This window comes from Pan troglodytes, chromosome 6, assembly GCF_028858775.2.
Source record: "Pan troglodytes isolate AG18354 chromosome 6, NHGRI_mPanTro3-v2.0_pri, whole genome shotgun sequence".
Classification (NCBI taxonomy): domain Eukaryota; kingdom Metazoa; phylum Chordata; class Mammalia; order Primates; family Hominidae; genus Pan; species Pan troglodytes.
In genome coordinates, this window is record NC_072404.2 from 82,111,194 (window position 1) to 82,131,223 (window position 20,030).

The 20,030-nt window shown below is 52.2% G+C and overlaps 1 protein-coding gene across 4 annotated transcripts in view; it reads right to left on the reverse strand.

Annotated features, from left to right (window-relative positions):
- CLIP2 (CAP-Gly domain containing linker protein 2) overlaps positions 1 to 20,030 on the reverse strand; it is a 114,339-nt gene that overhangs the window by 85,659 nt on the left and 8,650 nt on the right. For all 4 annotated transcript variants that reach the window (XM_531035.7, XM_001150007.6, XM_054655783.2 and 1 more), the window contains exon 2: positions 442 to 629. In XM_531035.7, coding sequence (XP_531035.2) covers positions 442 to 562 — 121 coding nt within the window. In that variant the 5' untranslated portion in view covers positions 563 to 629. The remainder of the gene's footprint in view (positions 1 to 441; positions 630 to 20,030) is intronic.

The window sequence follows — 20,030 nt, forward strand, 5'->3', positions numbered from 1 at the left end:
CTCCTCTCTCAGCCTCTCGAGTAGCTGGGATTACAGGCACCTGCCACCACGCCTGGCTAATTTTTGTATTTTTAGTAGAGATAGGGTTTCACCAAGTTGGCCAGGCTGGTTTCGGTCTCGAACTCTTGACCTCCAGTGATCCAGCTGCCTCAGCCTCCCAAAGTGCTGGGATTACAGGCGTGAGCCACCGTACCCGGCCGTTTTCCTCTTCAGCTAGTGAATCACCTATTCACCCTCCAGACCTCAGCGCCCATGTCCCCTCCCTGGGGAAACCTCTGCCAACCTCCCAGTGTTGATCAGGCCCCATTACAGGAGCTCATGACACTCAGCGTCCCCCATCAGATTGGTCACAGAGTGGCCTGTGCTCCTGGGGCTCTTCCAGAAGAACACTCATCCCATGTAGCCAGTCCCCTCATCCCCCATCCTTGGTGTGCCACGTACCTTCCTTGGAGCTAGTGGCCACCGCCGCCGAGGATGAAGCTGACCCAGTAGATGTCCGGCCCATGGGGCTGGAGTGCTTCCCCCCACGGCCGGGGGGCTTCAGGCCGCTGGGCTTCTGCATGGCGGTGCCACTGGGCAGGTGGACAAGGGTGAGTGCTGGTCACGTCCTCTCTGCCATCTTCACTCACCTGCGGGCAGAGACAGGAAAGATCACATCATCACTTCCCAATGGCCCCCAAACCCTCAAGGGCCATCGAGCAACACACGTCCCTCCTGAGGTGGGCTGGACGAGGCAACACCCGATTTAACCTATCAGCTCACTGCTCCCGTTGCCGCACAGGCCAGATTCCCGCTCTCAGACTCACCATCCCAGCACGCACCCCCTCTACTGCATGGGCAGGACAAACACACAGAGAGGCTATTGCCTTACCCTCTTATATCCTGGTGTGCAGTTACCTGCCTCAACTCCACACCAGGCCGTCATCTAGCCACGACCTCTGCCTGCCTTCCCACCATTAAAGCTTTGTGTCTTTATTTATTTGGTTGCAGAAGTTTATTACAATTGAAAGATGTTTCATCTTCTATCCCAAGAGCATCCATCAAACTGTTTGCAACAAAGACCACTTTTAGACTGGGTACAGTGGCCTGTCATCCCAGCACTCTGGGAGGCTGAGGCTGGTGGATCACTTGAGCCCAGGAGTTTGAGGCTGCAGTGAGCTCCAGGGCACTCCAGCCTGGGTGACAGAGTAAAACCTTTTCAAAGCGTGAGCTGCATGCTGACTATGGTCATTAAAAGCCCTAAAAGGGGCCAGGTGCAGTGGCTCATGCCTGTAATCCCAGCACTTTGGGAGGCTGAGGCGAGTGGATCACTTGAGGTCAGGAGTTCAAGACCAGGCTGGCCAACATGGTGAAACCCTGTGTCTACTAAAAATACAAAAATTAGCCAGGCTTAGTAGCACATGCCTGTAGTCCCAGCTACTCGGGAGGTTGAGGCACAAGAATCACTTGAACCCAGGAGGCGGTGGTTGCAGTAAGCCGAGGTCACGCTGCTGCACTCCAGCCTGGACAACAGAGTGAGACTCTTGTCTCAAAAGAAGAAAAAAAAAAAAAGCCCTAAAAGGGCTGGGGGCAGTGGCTCACACCTGTAATCCTAACACTTTGGGAGGCCAAGGTGGGAGGATTGCTTGAGGCCAGGAGTTCAAAACCAGCCTTGGTAGCGTAGCAAGACTTTGTCGCTACAGAAAATAAAAAATAAAAAATTAGCCAGGCGTGGTGGCGCATGCCTGTAGTCCCAGCTACTTGTGGGAGGATTTTTTGAGCCTGAGAGGCCGAGGCTGCAGTGAGCTATGACGGCACCACTGCACTCCAGCCTGGGTGACAGAGCAAGACTCTGTCTCAAAACAAAAACAAAAACAAAAACAAAAAAATGCAGTCGTAAAATAGAACGAGATGATGTCCTTTGCAGGGACATGGATGGAGTTGGAAGCCATTATCCTCAGCAAACTAACACAGGAAAAGAAAACCAAACACCGCATGTTCTCACTTGTAAGTCGGAGCTGGACAATGAGAACACATGGACACAGGGAGGGGAACAACACAATGGGGCCTGTTGTGGGGGCGGGGGGAGGGAGAGCATCAGGAAAAATAGCTAATGCATGCTGGGCTTAATACCTAGGTGATGGGTTGATAGGTGCAGCAAACCACCATGGCACACGTTTACCTATGTAACAAACCTGCACATCCTGCACATGTATCCCAGAATTTAAAATTAAAAAAAAAAAAAAAAAAAGGGCTGGGAGAGGTGGCTCACGCCTGTAATCCCAACACCTTGAGAGGCTGAGGTGGGCGGATCACCTGAGGTCAGGAGTTTGAGACCAGCCTGGCCAACGTGGCGGAAACCCCAACTCTGCTAAAAATACAAAAATTAGCTGGGCATGTTGGCGGGCACCTGTAATCCCAGCTACTCAGGAGGCTGAGGCAGGAGAATCACTTGAACCCAGGAGGAGGAGGCTGCAGTGAGCCGAGATCGCACCACTGCACTCCAGCCTGGGCAACAGAGTAAGGCTCCATCTCAAAAAAAAAGAAAAAAGAAAGAAAACAAAAAAAGAAAAAACAAGGGCCAGGTGTGGTAGCTCATGTCTGTAATCCCAGCACTTTGGGGGGCCAAGGCAGGAGGATCACTTGAGCCCAGGAACTCAAGACCCACCTGGGCAACATAGTGAGACCCTGTTCTCTACAAATAATAAAAACAAAATATTTTTAAAAGGGCTAAAAGCAAAGATTACATATTAATCATGGCAAAAAAAAAAAGTGTGTGATGCTTGCTAGTACAGTAACCTCAGAATCAAAAGCTTTGTGTCTTTATTATTTTTTTAAATGTATTTTTGTGACGGACTCTCGCTCTCTCGCCCAGGCTACAGTGCAGTGACAGCATCTCGGCTCACTGCAACCTCCACCTCCCAGGTTCAAGCCATTCTCCTGCCTCAGCCTCCCAAGTAGCTGGGATTACAGGCACCCGTCACCACGCCCGGCTAATTTTTGTATTTTTAGTAGAGACAGGGTTTTGCCATGTTGGCCAGGCTGCTCTCAAACTCCTGACCTCAAGTGATCCTCCCGCCTCGCCTCCCAAAGTGCTGGGATTACAGGCGTGAGCCACTACGCCCGGCCAGCATTGTGTCCTTACGATGAAGCACAGAAGAGCTTATAGGAGCACCAGCGCTTTACAAAAGGGACTCTGGAGAGGAGCAAAGCCTCCAGGCATGATGCTATCTGTTTAGGGGGTCAGGGGGCAGCAAGATGGGACTGGCTGCAGGGGGCCGGAGGGGTGGACAAGCCCCCCACCCCCAGGCCTCTTCCCCACTATCCTATACTCACAAACTTTCCTGCACCCAATGTTTCCAGAAGGCTCACCATGAGCCAGGCCCCATCTCTGCCCCAGAGCTGCAGGCAGGACTCGGCCTCTGCCCTGGGGAGCACCGTCCAATGGGGAGAGAAAATTCAGAGCACCATAGTCGGATGGAGGATTCCAGGCAAAAGCATCCTCATATCTGGACCTCGGAAACACAGGAAATCTCTGATACAGGAGATGCCCTTGTCTGTCCAGCCATATCTGTGGTCACAGATTTTGAAGAAACCTTTTCTTCACTCATTTTGTTATTATTATTATTTTTAGAGACAGGGTTTTACTCTGTTGCCCAGGCTGGAGTGCAGTGTCATGATCTCAGCTCACTGCAACCTCTGCCTCCTGGGTTCAAGCGATTCTCTTGCCTCAGTCCCCTGAGTAGCTGGGACTACAGATAACTGCCACCATCCCTGGCTAATTTTTGTATTTTTTGTAGACGTGGGGTTTCACTATGTTGGCCAGGCTGGTCTTGAACGCCTGACCTTAAGTGATCCTCCCACCTCTGCCTCCCACAATGCAGGGATTACAGGCATGAGCCACCGCACCCGGTCCCTTTTCCCCAATTTTTTTTTTTTTTTTTTGAGACAGAGTCACTTTGACACCCAGGCTGGAGTGCAGTGGCACGATCTTGGCTCACTGCAACCTCCATCTCCTGGTTTCAAGCAATTCTTCTGCCTCAGCCTCTGAGTAAGTCAGACTACAGGCGCCCGCCACCAGGCCCGGCTAATTTTTGTATTTTAGTAGAGAGGGGGTTTCTGCCATCTTGGCCAGCCTGGTCTCAAACTGCTGACCTCAGGCAATTCTACCGCCTAGGCTTCCCAAAGTGCTGGGATTACAGGCATGAGCCACTGCTCCCAGCCTACATTTTCCCCCATCCTTGGTTCATATGACTTATGTGGGTTGACCCGATTCCCACCCCTAGAGGGGATGCATAATGCAGGCCTGGCCATCAGAGAAGATCAGGTGAGGCGTCTCAGGGCCTGGGCTGTGGCTGAAACCTTTAGGAAGAATTCTCCCTGCTCTGGGGCTGCCTGGGTGTAGGATGGAAGCCAGAAGCTGCAGGGGCCATCCTGGTTACCGCATGGGAGAGCCTGCCAGGGAACGGTGCCAACACAGAGACAGCACAGCTGAGTCCCCAGGAGGGCCTAGATCCAGCTGAGCCTGAAGCTGGCCACTTGGGCTCTTCATTTTTTTTTTTTTTTGAGATGGAGTCTCACTCTGTCGCCCAGGCTGGAGTGCAGTGGCGCAATCTCGGCTCACTGCAAGCTCTGCCTTCCGGGTTCATGCCATTGTCCTGCCTCAGCCTCCCGAGTAGCTGGGATTACAGGCACCTGCCACCACACCTGGCTAATTTTTTATATTTTTTAGTAGAGACGGGGTTTCACCATGTTAGCCAGGATGGTCTCGATCTCCTGACCTCATGATCTGCCCCCCTCGGCCTCCCAAAGTGCTGGAATTACAGGCGTGAGCCACTCCAGCTGGAGGCTGGAGTGCAGTGGTACAATTTCAGCTCACTGCAGCCTCAACCTCCCAGGCTCCCGAGTAGCTGGGACCACAGGTGCATGCCACCACCACCACCCCCTGCCCCGGCTAAGTTTACAAGTTTTTTGTAGAGACGGGTCTCACTATGTTGCCCAGGCTGGTCCCAAACTCCTGGGGTAAAGCAATCCTCCCACCTCAGCCTCCCAAAGTGCTGGGATTACAGGCGTGTGCCACTGTACCTGGCCTTTTTTTTTTCCTAAACCTATTTGAGGGACAATGTCATTTGCATTTCCAAAAAAATTCTGATGAATACAGATGCCAACCCACAATGCTCGCGTCAGGAATGTGCGTGAGGACATCCGATGAGTCAGCAATGCCACTACCTGTCCTGGCACATCCGAGTGAAGGATCACTTCCTCCCTCAGACTGGCAGCTTTAAGAGCAGAGGAAAACAAGCTGCCCCCAGGCACACAGCAGTGGAGCTGACATGCCGGGGTGCGCCCACGAGAGCATTGGGCATGCCTGCCAGCCCTGGCCCTCAGGGCCTGCTAAATCCAACATTCCAACGCCCCTGGTGCCCCAGGAATTCTGGGGGCCGGGAGTCAATCATGCTGGGGTGCAAGGCTGCTCCCTTCGTCCTCAGAACCTGGCCCTCCTGGTGGCTTGTTCAATGAGGGAGCCGGACTGTGAGCTTTGGGCACAGCTCTCTGAGAGCTTGGTTAGGCTGGGTCAGCATTTCCAATGCCAGCAAAGGTGAGTGGGGATGGTCTCTGGTGACAGTAAATATCCCACCTTGAGGGTGACCGAATGAGCCTCCTGCTCCCGTGGCTCAGCTGGGGGACCCTCTCACCTAGGAATTCCAGATGCAGAGAAGAGAGAGCATTGCTGAGACTCAAGTGAGGTGCAAGGAACTCCCTCCGCCTCCTGACCCCCGCCCCCCCGCCAGGGCCTCTTCTCTGCCCAAAATCCCTCCCACAGAGAAAACAGCTATAAATCGTATCTAATAACAAACTTTCATTATTTTATTTATTTATTTATTTGGAGACAGAGTCTTGCTCTGTCACCCAGGTGGTGCAATCTCAGCTCACTGCAACCTCCGCCTCCCAGGTTCAAGTGATTCTCCTGTTTCAGCCTCCCAAGTAGCTGGGACTACAGGCATCCCATTGCCACCACATTGGCTAATTTTTGTATTTTTAGTAGAGATGGAGTTTCACCATGTTGGCCAGGCTGGTCTTGAACTCTTGACCTCAAATGATCCACCTGCCTCGGCCTCCCAAAGTGCTGAGATTACAGGTGTAAGCCATCATGCCTGGCCCGACTTGCATTCTTTTCTTTTTCTTTCTTTCTTTTTTTTTTTTTTATTCTTGAGATGTGGTCTTGCTCTATCGCCCAGGCTGGAGTGCAGTGACATGATCATAGCTCACTGCAGCCTCCAACTCCTGGGCTCAAGCAATCCTCCTGTCTCAGCCTCCTGGATAGCTAGGACTACAGGTGCACCCTACCATGCCTGGCTAATTGTTTTTTATTTTTTGTAGAGACTGGGTCTAGCTACGTTGCCCAGGCTGGTCTCAAACTCCTGGGCTCAAGCAATCCTCCTGCCTCTGCCTCTGGAAGTGCTGGGGTTACAGGTGTGAGCCACCACGCCCAGCTAGGGCTGGTATTCAGGAAACATAATGAACTCTGCAACTTGCTAAGAAGACAACAACCCAATTAAAAATGGGTGAAAGGTTTGAATACACATTTCACCGAAGAAGATATACAAACAGCCCATAAGCACATGAAAAGATGACTAACATCATTACTCATCCAGGCAATACAGATCAAAACAAGAGATACCACTTCCCATCAAGGGGAATGGCTAAAAATTTGAAAAGCTGACAATACCAAGTGCTGATGAGGATGCAGAACAACTGAAATGCTCGTAGTGTTGGTGGAAATAAAAAATGGTACAATCACTTCGGAAAACAGTTGGGCAGTTTCTTAAAAAGTTAAAAATAGTGGCCGAGTGCAGTGGCTCATGCCTGTAATCCCAGCACTTTGGGAGGCTGACGCGGGCAGATCACAAGTTCAGGAAATCGAGACCATTCTGGCTAACACGGTGAAACCTCATCTCTACTAAAAATACAAAAAATTAGCCGAGCGTGGTGGCAGACACCTGTAGTCCCAGCTACTCGGGAGGCTGAGGCAGGAGAATGGCGTGAACCCAGGGGGCGGAGCTTGCAGTGAGCTGAGATCGCACCACTGCACTCCAGCCTGGGCAACAGAGCAAGACTCCGTCTCAAAAAAAAAAAAAAAGTTAAAAATAGGAGCTCGAGGCAGGCAGATAGCTTGAGCCCAGGAGTTGGAGACCAGCCTGGGCAACATGGCGAAACCCCATCTCTACCAAAAATCCAAAAACAATTAGCAGGGCATGGTGGCGTGTGCCTGTGGTCCCAACTACCTGGGAGGCTGAGGCACAAGAATCGCTTGAACCCAGGAGGCAGAGGTTGCAGTGAGCCAAGATTGTGCCACTGCACTCTAGCCTGGATGACAAAGTGAGACCTTGTCTCAAAAAAAAAAAAAAGAAAGTTAAAAATACACCTCCCATATAACCCAACCACCTAAGAGAAGCAAAAACATGTGTCCATAGAAAGTTTTATAAACAAGTGTTCATACCAGCTTTACTCATAACAGCCCAAAAGTAAAATCTCCATCAACCAGTGCATGTACAAACAAAAGTAGGGCAGCTGTTTTTCATTTTAATTTTATTTTTATTTTTGAGACAGGGTCTCACTCTGTCACCCAGGCTGAGTGTAGTGGTGCAATCATGGTTCACTGCAGCCTGGAAGTTCCTGGGCTCAAGTGATCCTCCCACCTCAGCTTCCTGGGTAGCTGGGACCAAAGGCGAGTGCTACCATGCCCAGCTAACTTTTTATTTTTTGCAGCTGGAGTCTCACTATGTTGCCAAAGCTAGTCTCGAACTCCTGGACTCAAAGGATCCTCCTGCCTCAGCCTACCAAAGTGCTGAGATTACAGGATTGAGCCGCCATGACCAGTCTTCATTTTTATTTTAGAACAGAGACAGGTCTCTGTCACCCAGGCTGGAGTGTGGTGGCATGATCATGGCTCACTGCAGCCTCGACCTCCTGGGCTCAAGGAATCCTCCCACCTCAGCCTCCCCAGTAGAGGACTACAGGCATGCGCCATCACGCCTGGCTGAACTTTTTGTTGTTGTTGTTGTTGTTGTAGAGACAGGGTCTTGCCATATTGCCCAAGCTGGTCTTGAACTCCTGGACTCAAGCAATTCCCCCCACCTCAGCCTCCCAAAGTGCTGGGATTAAAGGTATGAGCCACCATGCCTGGCCCAAAGTGGTATATTTATATAATAGAATACTTCTTAGCAATAAAGAACTACTGATATGTGCAACATAGATGAATGCTTTTTTTTTTTTTGAGATGGAGTCTCGCTCTGTCACCCAGGTTCAAGCGATTCTCCCGGGTTCAAGCGATTCTCCTGTCTCCACCTCCCAAGTAGCTAGAACTACAGGTGTGTGCCACCACGCCCGGCTAATTTTTGTATTTTTAGTAGAGACAGGGTTTCACTATGTTGACCAGGCTGGTCTCGAACTCCTGACCTCAGGTGATCCACCCACCTCAGCCTCCCAAAGTGCTGGGATTACAGGCGTGAGCCACCATGCCCGGCTGGATGAATGTTTAAAACATTTTGCTAAGTAGAAGAAACTAGACACGAAGGACTTCATATTGTATGAATCCGTTCATATGAAATTTCAAAACCGTATACACAGAATGCAGATTAGTGGTTGCCTGGGCCTGGAAACACAGATTGGCTGCAAATGGGCACAGAGAACTTTCTGGGTGGTAGAAATGTCCTAAAACTGGGGTGTGGTGATAGTTGCACAACTCTATGTTTATACTGGAAGTCATCAAACCATACAATTAATTTTTAGTAGAGACGGGGTTTCATCATGTTGGCTAGGTTGGTCTCAAACTCCTGACCTCAGGTGACCCACCTGCATTGGCCTCCCAAAGTGCTGGGATTACAGGTGTGAGCCACTATGCTGGGCCCAAACCATACACTTAAGATGGGAGAGGCCGGGCATAGTGGCTTATACCTGTAATCCCAGCACTTTGGGAGGCCGAGGTGGGTGAATTGCTGGAGCTCAGGAGTTTGAGACCAGCCTGGGCAACATGGCGAAAATCTATCTCTACAAAATAATACAAAATGTAGCCAGGTGTGGTGGTGCATGCCTGTAGTCCGAGCTACTGGGGAGGCTAAGGTGAGAGGATTGCTTCAACCCGGGAGGTTGAGGCTGCAGTGAGCTGTGATCACACTACCACACTCCAGCCTGGGTGACAGAGTGAGACCCTGTCTCTAAAAAAGTTAAAAAAATTTTTTAAAAAGGGCCAGGCATGGTGGCTCACGCCTGTAATCTCAGCACTTTGAATACACATTTCACCAAAGAAGATATATAAACAGCCCATAAGCACATGAAAAGATGGCCGAGGCAGGCAGATCACTGAAGGTCAGGAGTTTGAGACCAGCCCGGCCAATGTGGTGAAACCCAGTCTCTACTAAAAATACAAAAATTAGCTGGGCGTGGTGGCACACACCTGTAGTTCCAGCTACTTGGGAGGTGGAGGCAGGAGAATCGCTTGAACCCGGAAGGCGGAGGTTGCAGTGAGCTGACATCGCACCACCGTGCTCCAGCCTGGGCAACAAAGCGAGACTCCATCTCAAAATAAATAAATATAAATAAATAAATAAATAAACAAACTAGATTATGAATGAATGAATGAATGATACTGACCCAAGAGGTGAGAAGTCCAGGACACCATTCTCACCTCCTTAGGACATAGCACTCAGGTCTGAGTGGCTCGTGGTGATCAGCCCAGCTGGTCAGACACCACAGGTCATCACACAGCCGGTCTGGCCTCCCAACCAGCCAGCATCCCCTCTGAGGCAGAGATCAGGCGTGAGAACCCTGTCCCTGGCACTGGAGGCTTCTGCAGATGACCCTGCAGTCCTTACCACCCGCCTGACACTGTCCCACCTCCCAGAGGCCACCTGTGTCTTTTCTCCCACCTGCTTCACTTCTCCTATTTGCATTACCTACTGACACCTAGCCTGATGTTACCTCCTCCAGGAAGTCTCTCAGGACCTTCGGCCCACAGAGACCTCAGGATCACATGTGGAGCCAAGGAGGAGAGAGTATGCTGTTCTTGTCTGTCTTCATCATGCCACCTGGGAGCTTACAGGCAACTTCAGGCGGGGCCATACTCTCTCCTCTCTGGGAACCCAGCCTGAGCCATGGTGCCTGGCACAGAGCCATGATCTGGAATTCCCACGGCAACACACCTACAGCCGCCCAGAGGACACAAATCCCCAGAAACACTACTCCCAGGGAACGCTCCCAAAATTAACCTCCAGCCCTCCTGAACCCCCCCAGCAGCCTCCAGTATGAAGAACCTACTGTTGCCGGGCGCGGTGGCTCATGCCTGTAATCCCAGAACTTTGGGAGGCTGAGGCGGGCAGATCACAAGGTCAGGAGTTTGAGACCAGCCTGGCCAACAGAGTGAAACCCTGTCTCTACTAAAAATACAAAAAAATTAGCCAGGCAACGGTGGTGGGCACCTGTAGTCCCAGCTACTAGGGAGGCTGAGGCAGGAGAATCGCTTGAACCCAGGAGGCGGAGGTTGTGGTGAGCCGAGATGGTGCTATTGCACTCCAGCCTGGGCGACAGATCGACACTCAAACAAAACAAAACAAAACAAAACCAAAAACAAAAAAACGAACCTACTGTCTACCAGGCATTGCACGAATGTGGCCTCATGTCCTCCCCAGCCCCTGCACAAGGCAGAGGTCCTCTGACAGGTGGAGCTTCCCGAGTGCAGAGAAGTTCGGGGACTCAAAGTCACACACTGCTAAGTGGCTGTCCTGGAATCAGACCCGGGTCTGGCCCTTCCCTACCTCCCATCCTGCCGAGCCCAGCCCTGGAATAACATTTGTGAGCCCCCTGGCCTCTGGGGACAGCGTCCGCCTGCCACGGCTCACAAAGGAAACCAAAGAGCTGGCAGGAGAGAAGAACCAAGGCGGCATTCAGTCAGGCCCAGCCATCCTTGCTGTGGGAGGGGGAGAAGGGTGCAGAGGGGGAGCAGCCCCCCTGTCCCCGAGGAGCACCCGGAAGGGGAGAGGAGAGAATAGTGAACAGGAAGAAGGGGGAGGCCACCTGCCCTCGTGTGACTCAGCTGTGCTGGTGGGACAGAGGAAGAGAGAGGGATTCTTGGAAAATGCTGGGACTTGATGATAAATTGGCCTCTGGCCACACTGTGGCCGACGTGGGAGGCGGGGAAGCCTGGCGCAGTCCCAGCTCCAAACCCCAGACTTTCTCCGAGTGGCTGTGAGCCCTTGGCCCAGAGAGAGCCTCAGTTTCATTACCTGTAAAATGGGGTACAAGTGTCACCACCTCCTGGGAGTGAGGCAGAGAAGACACCCCAGGAGTATGCCCGGTTGCTCGGGAAGGGGACTGTCACTACTCTCTGGAGGCCCTGGTGCACAGGACGGACAGGCGAGGGCGGGGTGGCATTCAGACCAACAGGCCCCCTTTTGTGCCACCCTCCGCTGCCGTTTCCCAGAGACAAGCCCCGGCTGCATTTCACGCCTTCCATTTCAGCTGCCCGGGGGTGGCGGGCGCAGCCTCGGAACTCTGCCAATCAGGGCCCCGGCGGAGGGGGACGGGTGCCAAATAGAGCAGTGGAAAGCCCATCTCGGTTTGGCGGGCCAGCCTCATCCTGGGGCGAGGGAGGCAGGAGCCAGGAAGCGGGCACGCCTGCAGAGACCCCGGACGTGGCTCTCTCCCGGAGGGGCAGGTGCTTGGCAGGGACGCTGCTGCTGGCTGGGGTGGGTCACATCCAGCCTTCACCAGAGCCCACTCTCTCCAGGGCCCTCGGGGGTCCCAGCAGCTGGGGTGCTCATGCCCACACTTCCTGAGGTGTAACCCGCAGTCCCCACAATCAGGCCCCAGAGGTAGGCTCAGCACAGCCCCTGCCCACATGCCACAAGCCCTAGGGCACCAGGCACAACAGCACCTCTTAGAGGAGCAAGGGACCCGTAACCGGGAGCCTGGGCAGGCAGCACCTGCGGGGCAGAGGGTCTGGGATCCCGCAAAGGAAACTGACCACACTCTGCCAGGTCCACCCAACACCCAAGGATCTGGTGGGGCTGGAAGGCAGCGGGGGATCTAGAGAGTATGAGAGACAGGCAGGGTCTCCTGGACGTGCCCCAGCAATCAGGCTGAGGGGATGAGGGGCCACAGAGAGACTCCAAGCCAGGGGTCCCCCACAATCAGACAAGCATACCAGCAAGACCGCTCTGGGAGCTGAGGATGATGGTGAACTGGCAGCAGGGGCGGGGGGGTTGGGGTGCAGGGAGAGAAGCCAGCTGGGGGCTGCTGAGATGGAAGCAGATCCCTAAAATGTGGCCGGGTGCAGTGACTCATGTCTGTAATCCCAGCACTTTGGGAGGCCAAGACAGGAGGATCACCTGAGGTCAGGAGTTCAAGACCAGCCTGGGCAACATGGCGAAACCCCATCTCTACTAAAAATAGAAAAATTAGCTGGGCGTGGTGGCGCATGCCTGTAATCCCAGCCACTTGGGAGACTAAGGCAGGAGAATCACTTGAACCCAGGAGGCAGAGGTTGCAGTGAGCTGAGATGGTGCCATTGCACTCCAGCCTGGGCGACAAAGTGAGACTCCGTCTCAAAAACAAACAACAAACAAAATGAGGCCTGATCTGGGACAGAGAGGGGACACTGGGAGGGAGGTGGGGGGAGGTAGGGGCTGCAGCAGAGAACTCAAAGCAACCACAGGGCACAAACCTGAGGGCAACCCAACGACAGGTGGGCAGGAATGGGACCAGCCTTTGCGGGGGAGGCCAGGCTGCACAACCCACCAGCTGAGAGACAGAGAGCTGCTGTGCCTCCCCAGGAACAGGAAAACGCAAACCCAGGGTGCCCCATCCAATGGGCAAGTCAAAAGGCCTGGCACTGCCAAGTATTGGAGAGGGGGCAGAGCAGTGGGTGGGTGGGCACGGATGGCACAGTGCCTGGGCTGGACAGGGAATGTGAGTGTACAGTGGAGGGATGGATGGTCCCCTAGAGGGTCCTCCCTGGCAATTGGCCTGCCTGCCCTGGAGGCACCCACAGGATGAACTCCATTGTAAGAGCAGGGAGGGGTGGTTTGGTGGTGGGAGGGGACTGGGGTGGGGTAACTGGGGACATTATTTATTTATTTATTTATTTATTCATTCATTCATTTATTTATTTTTGGAGACAGGGTCTCCCTCTGTTGCCCAGGCAAGAGTGTAGTGATGCAATCATAGCTCACTGTAGCCTTGAACTCCTGGGCTCAAGTGATCCTCCTTCCTTAGCCTCCCGAGTAGCTGGGACCACAGGTGTATGCCACCATATCCGGCTAATTTATGTAAAGAGAGGATCTCACTATGTTGCCCAGGCTGGTTTTGAACTCCTGGCTTCAAGTGATTCTCTTGGCTCAGCCTCCCAGAGTGCTGGGATTACAGGCATCAGCCACCATGCCCAGCCTTTGTTATATTTCTAAGGTTTGTTTCCTAGCCCTATGGGGTGCACATGGGTGTTCAATGTATCCTGTCTACTCCTTTGAATATCTAACAGATTTCTTAAGCTTTTTTTATTTTTTGTCAGAGTCTCCCTCTGTCACCCAGGTTTTTTTGTCAGAGTCTCCCTCTGTCACCCAGGTTGGAGTGCAATGGCGTGATCTCGGCTCACTGCAACCTCCACCTCCCAGGTTCAAACCATTCTCCAGCCTCAGCCTCCCGAGTAGCTGGGATTACAGGCATCTGCCATCATGCCCAGCTAATTTTTGTATTTTTGTAGAGATGAGGTTTCACTATGTTGGCCAGGCTGGTCTTGAACTCCTGACCTCAGGTGATCCACTCGCCTTGGCCTCCCAAAGTGCTGGGATTACAGGCGTGAGCCACCATGCCCGGCTTCTTAATCATTTTTTTAAAAGAAAAATAAAGATAGGCTAGGTACGGTGGCTCACGCCTGCAATCCTAGCACTCTGGGATGCCAAGGCAAGAAGATAATTTGAGGCCAGGAGTTCGAGACCAGCCTGGACAACACAGTGAGACCTTACCTCCTATTAAAAAAAAAAAAATTAGCCAGGCATGGTGACACACACCTGTAGTCCCAGCTACTTAGGAGGCTAAGGTGGGAGGATTGCTTGAGCCCAGAAGTTTGAGGCTGCAGTGAGCTGTGATCTGTGATCCTGCCACTGAACCCCATCCTGGGCCACAGAGCAAGACTCTATATATATATATATATATTTTTGAGACCGAGTCTCACTCTGTCACCCATTCTGGAGTGCAGTGGCACGATCTCAGCTCACTGCAACCTCCGCCTGCTGAGTTCAAGCGATTCTTGTGCCTCAGCTTCCCAAGTAGCTGAGCCCACAGGAGTGCACCACCACAACTGGCTAATTTTTGTATTTTTAGTAGAGACGGGGTTTCACCATGTTGGCCAGGCTGGTCTTGAACTCCTGACCTCAGGTGATCCGCCCGCCTTCACCTCCCAAAGTGGTGGAATTATAGGCGTGAGCCACCACGCCTGACCTAAGACCCTATTTCTAAAAATAAAAAATAAAAAAAAATAAGAGACACAAGGGGAGGGAGAAGGAAACATTATCTCCACTGCGCAGCCACCAAGAGGCAAGACCCCAACAGAGAGGACCCCAAAATGCTCACTGCCAGGCCAGGCTTTCTGAGCCAATGGTGAGCCCTTCTCTTGAGCATGAAGGGGGCTCCCCAAGCCCTGCCCAGCACCCCAATGCCCACACATGCACTAGAATGCCAGTCCCACCCCAATCCTGCACCATGCAGAATCCAGCAGGGGGTCTTCGGTGTAACACCACTCCAGGCTGGCACCTCACCTGCTCCATGGGCCCCACTGCCCATCCATCCCACACAGCTTTGTTTGCATTTGCCCAAGGCTCAGGGAATCTGAGAAGGTTGACTTAGGTCACCCAGTGGTGAAGCTAGAGTCTCCACATCCTCCCTGACCAGGGCAAGAAGAGGGCAGGGCTGGACGGCCCCTTCCCTGTGAGTCTTGCCGGCTCTGAGGCGGAACCCGAAGCTCTGAGCCTTATACCCGCTATCCCTCAGGCCTGGGAGAGCTGATGGGAGGGTGCCCGGCTGTCTGTACTGCTGTCTCCACCCATACTTGGTCAGTCTTCTCTGCCAGGCCTGCGGGGAGCTGCAGCCCCAGCTGTGCAGGCAACACACACAGCTGCTGGCCAGCAGTAGGGGTACGAGGGAGCCCCAGGAAGAATGGGGTGGGGATAAATCCCGAGCTGCCCTGAGAGTACCCATTGGCCTGGCGGCCATCCAGATAGTGGGGACAGCTGACAGCCAGCGTGGGGATAGGGCCTTGCCCCAGCATCACAGCAGATCCAGGGCTGGAACCCAGGCTCCACAAGCCCACGTGGCTTCAAACAGGAGGGAGGGAGATGAAACTGGCAAGACCACAGTGGATAGTGTGGACCAGGTTTACACAGTGCAGGGCTCTGGGCTCCTGGGCTGAGCAGGGCAGGACAGACCCAGGCCAAGTGCCCCAGTCAAACCCCAACTTCTCTGGCACCTGCAGCTGGGAGACAAGCAAGGGTTGAGTCTAGAAGCCCGGGTTCCGGTCCCACATGCTACCTTTCTCACTATGTCCGAGCTCAGGGCTGTGGTTTCTCAGTTTTAGAGGAGGCATCTTCTGGCCAGGCCTGGTGGGAGGCTGAGGCGTGTGGAACACCTGTAGTCAGGAGTTCGAGACCAGCCTGGCCAACATGGTGAAACCCCATCTCTACTAAAATACAAAAATTAATTGGGCGTGGTGGTGTGCGCCTGTAATCCCTGCTATTTGGGAGGCTGAGGCAGGAGAATCACTTGAACCAGGGAGGCGGAGGTTGCAGTGAGCCGATATCACGCCATTGCACTCCAGCCTGGGTGACAGAGTAAGACTCTATTTCAAAAAAATTTTTAAAATAAAAAAAATAAAAAATAAAGGAGGCATCTTCCTTGACCTGCCAACAGCCTGAGGGACCACAGGGCCCTGGGAATGCCCAGCCTGTCTGTCTCGCGGGAGCTAGACACACACACAGAATTGGCATGCTCAGAACCACCAGCCACAAAAAAAGGTCCAACGCTGAAAATAACCCACACATCCATTACCATTAGAATGAGTCAATAAGGCCAGGCATGGTGGCTCGTGCCTGTAATCCCAGCACTTTGGGAGGTCAAGGCGGGTGGATCACTTGAGGCCAGCAGTTCGAGACCAGCCTGGCCAACATGGTGTAACCCCATCTCTACTAAAAATACAAAAATTAGCCTGGTGTGGTGGAGGGCACCTGTAATCCTAGCTACTTGGGAGGCTGAGGCAGGAGGATCACTTGAGCCCGGGAGATAGAGGCTGCAGTGAGCCGAGATCACGCCAGCGCACCCCAGTCTTAGCAACAGAGCAAGACTCTGTCTCAAAAAAACAACAACAAAAAAAACAAACAAACAAAAAACAATGCCAGGCGCGGTGGCTCACACCTGTAATCTCAACACTTTGGGAGGTGGAGGTGGGCGGATCACCTGAGGTCAGGAGTTTGAGACCAGCCTGGCCAAACGGTGAAACCCCGTCTCTACCAAAAATACAAAAAAAAAAAAATTAGCCGGGCGCTGTGGCGGGTGCCTGTAATCCCAGCTACTCAGGAGGCTGAGGCAGGAGAATCACTTGAACCCTGGAGGTGGAGGTTGCAGTGAGCCGAGATCACGCTATTGCACTGCAGCCTGGCAACAAGAGCGAGACTCCGTCTCAATAATAATAACAATAATAATAATAAGTAAATAAGTTGTGGTTTGTTCACACAATAGAATAACATACAGCAATGAGAATGAATGAATGCCAACTGCATGCAATGATGTGTAAGGACCTTGCAATTACAATCTCAAGTGAAAGAAGTCGGACATAAAAAGAGTGCACACAAAAGAAGACATACAAGCGGCCAAGAACCATATAAAAAATGCCCAGCATCACAGATCATCAGAACATGCAAATTAAAATCACAATGAGATACCATCTTAAGCCAGTAAGACTGGCTATTATTCAAAAGCCTGAAAACAATGCATGTTGGACAGGATGTGGAGGAAAGGGAATGCGTATACACTGTTGGTAAGAATGTAAATTAGTACAACCTTTATGAGAAATGGTGCAGAGATTTCTCAAAGAACTGAACATAGAATGGCCCTTCCATCCAGCAATCCTACTAATTGCCATCTACCCAAAGGAAAATGATTCATTCTATCCAAAGGATACCAGCACTGGTATGTTGATCACAGCACAATTCACAAGAGCAAAGATATGGGATCAACATATGTGTCCGTCAAGGGAGGACTGGATAAAGAAAATGCGGTATATGTCTACCACGGAATGCCACTCAGCCATCAAAAAGAATGAAATCAGGCCGGGCACGGTGGCTCACGCCTGTAATCCCAGCACTTTGGGAGGCCGAGGCGGGTGGATTATGAGGTCAGGAGATCAAGACCAGCCTGGCTAACACGGTGAAAACCCGTCTCTACTAAAAATACAAAAAAATTAGCCGGGCGTGGTGGCGGGCGCCGGTAGTCCCAGCTACTTGGGAGGCTGAGGCAGGAGAATGGCGTGAACCTGGGAGGCGGAGTTTGCAGTGAGCCGAGATGGCACCACTGCACTCCAGCCTGGGCGACAGAGCGAGACTCCGTCTCAAAAAAAAAAAAAAAAAGAATGAAATCATGTCTTTTTCAGCAACATGGATGGGAGCCATTATCCCTAGCGAAACAACTCGGAAAATCAAATACCACATGATCGCACTTCTAAGTGGGAGCTAAACAGTGGGTATACATGAAAATACAGAGGGGAATAATAGACGCTGGAGACTACAAAAGGTGGGAAGAGGCTGGGCGTTGGGGCTCATGCCTGTAATCCCAGCACTTTGGGAGGCCAAGGCGGGTGAATCATTTGAGGTCAGGAGTTCGAGACCAGCCTGGCCAAACTGGCAAAATCCCATCTCTACTAAAAATACAAAAATTAGCCAGGTGTGGTGGCGCATACCTGAATTCCCAGCTACCAGGGAGGCTGAGGCAGGAGGATCGCTTGAACCCAGGAGGCGGAGGTTGCAGTGAGCTGAGATCGTGCCACTGCACTCCAACCTGGGCAACAAGAGCAAAATTCCGTCCAAAAAAAAAGCTGGGTGGAGTGGCTCATGCCTGCAATCCCAGCACTTTGGGAGGCCAAGGCAGGTGGATCACCTGAGATCAGGAGTTCGAGACCAGCCTAACCAACATGGAGAAACCCTGTCTCTACTAAAAATACAAAATTAGCCGGGCATGGGGGCACATGCCTGTAATCTAGCTACTTGGGAGGCTGAGGCAGGAGAATCGCTTGAACCCGGAAGGTGGAGGATGCGGTGAGCCGAGATCACACCATTGCACTCCAGCCTAGGCAACAAGAGTGAAACTCCGTCTCAAAAAAAAAAAAAAGAAGAAGAAGGGCCTCGAGTCAGCACCCCAGGGTGCTCTCACTCCCACACCTTCTCCTGCAGGCAAGGGCTGGGGAAGAGGCTGAGCCCACTGAGGTTCAGGCCTGGTCCCTGAGTGGCATAAGCGGCCCCAGCCAGAGGCGACAGGGTGCAAACCAGGGTCCACTCCAGGGTGTGGTGGCTTGGAGAAAAGATGAACCCAGCAGGCCATGAGCACCTGCTATGCCCCTGAGGGGCAGCCCAGCACACTACTATGGGTGGGGAGAGTGGAGGAGGAACAGAACTTGGTGGCCCAGGGATTAGGACAGTCACTAATAAGCCTTCAAGGCAGGGCCTTTATTTATTTATTTATTTATTTATTTATTTATTTATTTATTTATTTATTTTAGACAGGGTCTTGCTGTGTTGCCCAGGCTAGAATGCAGTGGCACGATCACAGCTCACTGCAGCCTCAAACTCCTGGGGTCAAGCAATCCTCCCACCTCAGCCTCCTGAGTAGCTGGGATTATAGACACTGTACCTGGCTAATTTTTGTATTTTTTATAGAGACAGGGTTTTGCCAAGGTGCCCAGGCTGGTCTCCAACTCCTGGGCTCAAGTGATCATCCTGCCTTAGCCTCCCAAAGTGCTGGGATTACAGGTGTGAGCCACCATACCTGGCCTCAACATCAGTGTTTTTTCTTTTGTTGCTTCCAGAAAGGGAACGCATGTTAGTCATCAAATTCTGGCTGAAAGCCACAGACACCCACCCACACTCATATCCACTAGGTCACACGTCCAGGCTTTTGCACGTGCCATGCCGGGTTCCTAGAATGCCCTTCCTCTCACTGGGCGCAACTTTTTTACTTAAACATTTTTTAAAAATAGAGACAGACTGGGCACAGTGGCTCACATCTGTAATCCCAGCACTTTGGGAGGCCGAGGCTGGCGGTGACAATCACCTGAGGTCAGGAGTTTGAGACCAGCCTGGCCAACATGGTGAAATCCCATTTCTACCAAAAGTACAAAAAATTAGCTGGGTGTGGTGGCACGTGCCTGTAATCCCAGCTACTTGGGAGGCTGAGGCAGGAGAATCGCTTGAACCCAGGAGGCGGAGGCCGCAGTGAGCCGAGATCACGCCACTGCACTCCAACCTGGACAGCAGAGTGAAACTCTGTCTCAATAAAATAAAATAAATAAAAATAGAGACAGGGGCCAGGTGTGGTGGCTCATGCCTGTAATCCCAGCACTTGCAGAGGCCGAGCTGGGTGGATCAGCTGAGATCAGGAGTTCAAGACCAGCCTGACCAACACTGCAAAACCCTGTCTCTACTAAAAATACAAAAAATACAAAAAAAAAATTAGCAGGGTGTGGTGGTAGGCACCTGTAATCCCAGCTACTGGAGAGGCTGAGGCATGAGAATTGCTTGAACCCAGAAGGTGGAGATCACAGTGAGCTTAGATCATGCTACTGCACTCCAGCCTGGGCAACAGAGTGAAACTGTGTCTCAAAAAAAAGTAAATAAATAAAAGAAGAGACAGGATCTCACTATGTTGCCCAGGTTGGTCTCGAACTCCTAGGCTCAAGTGATCCTCCTGCCTCGGCCTCCCAAAGCACTGAGATTGCAAGCGTGGGCACTGCACCGGAC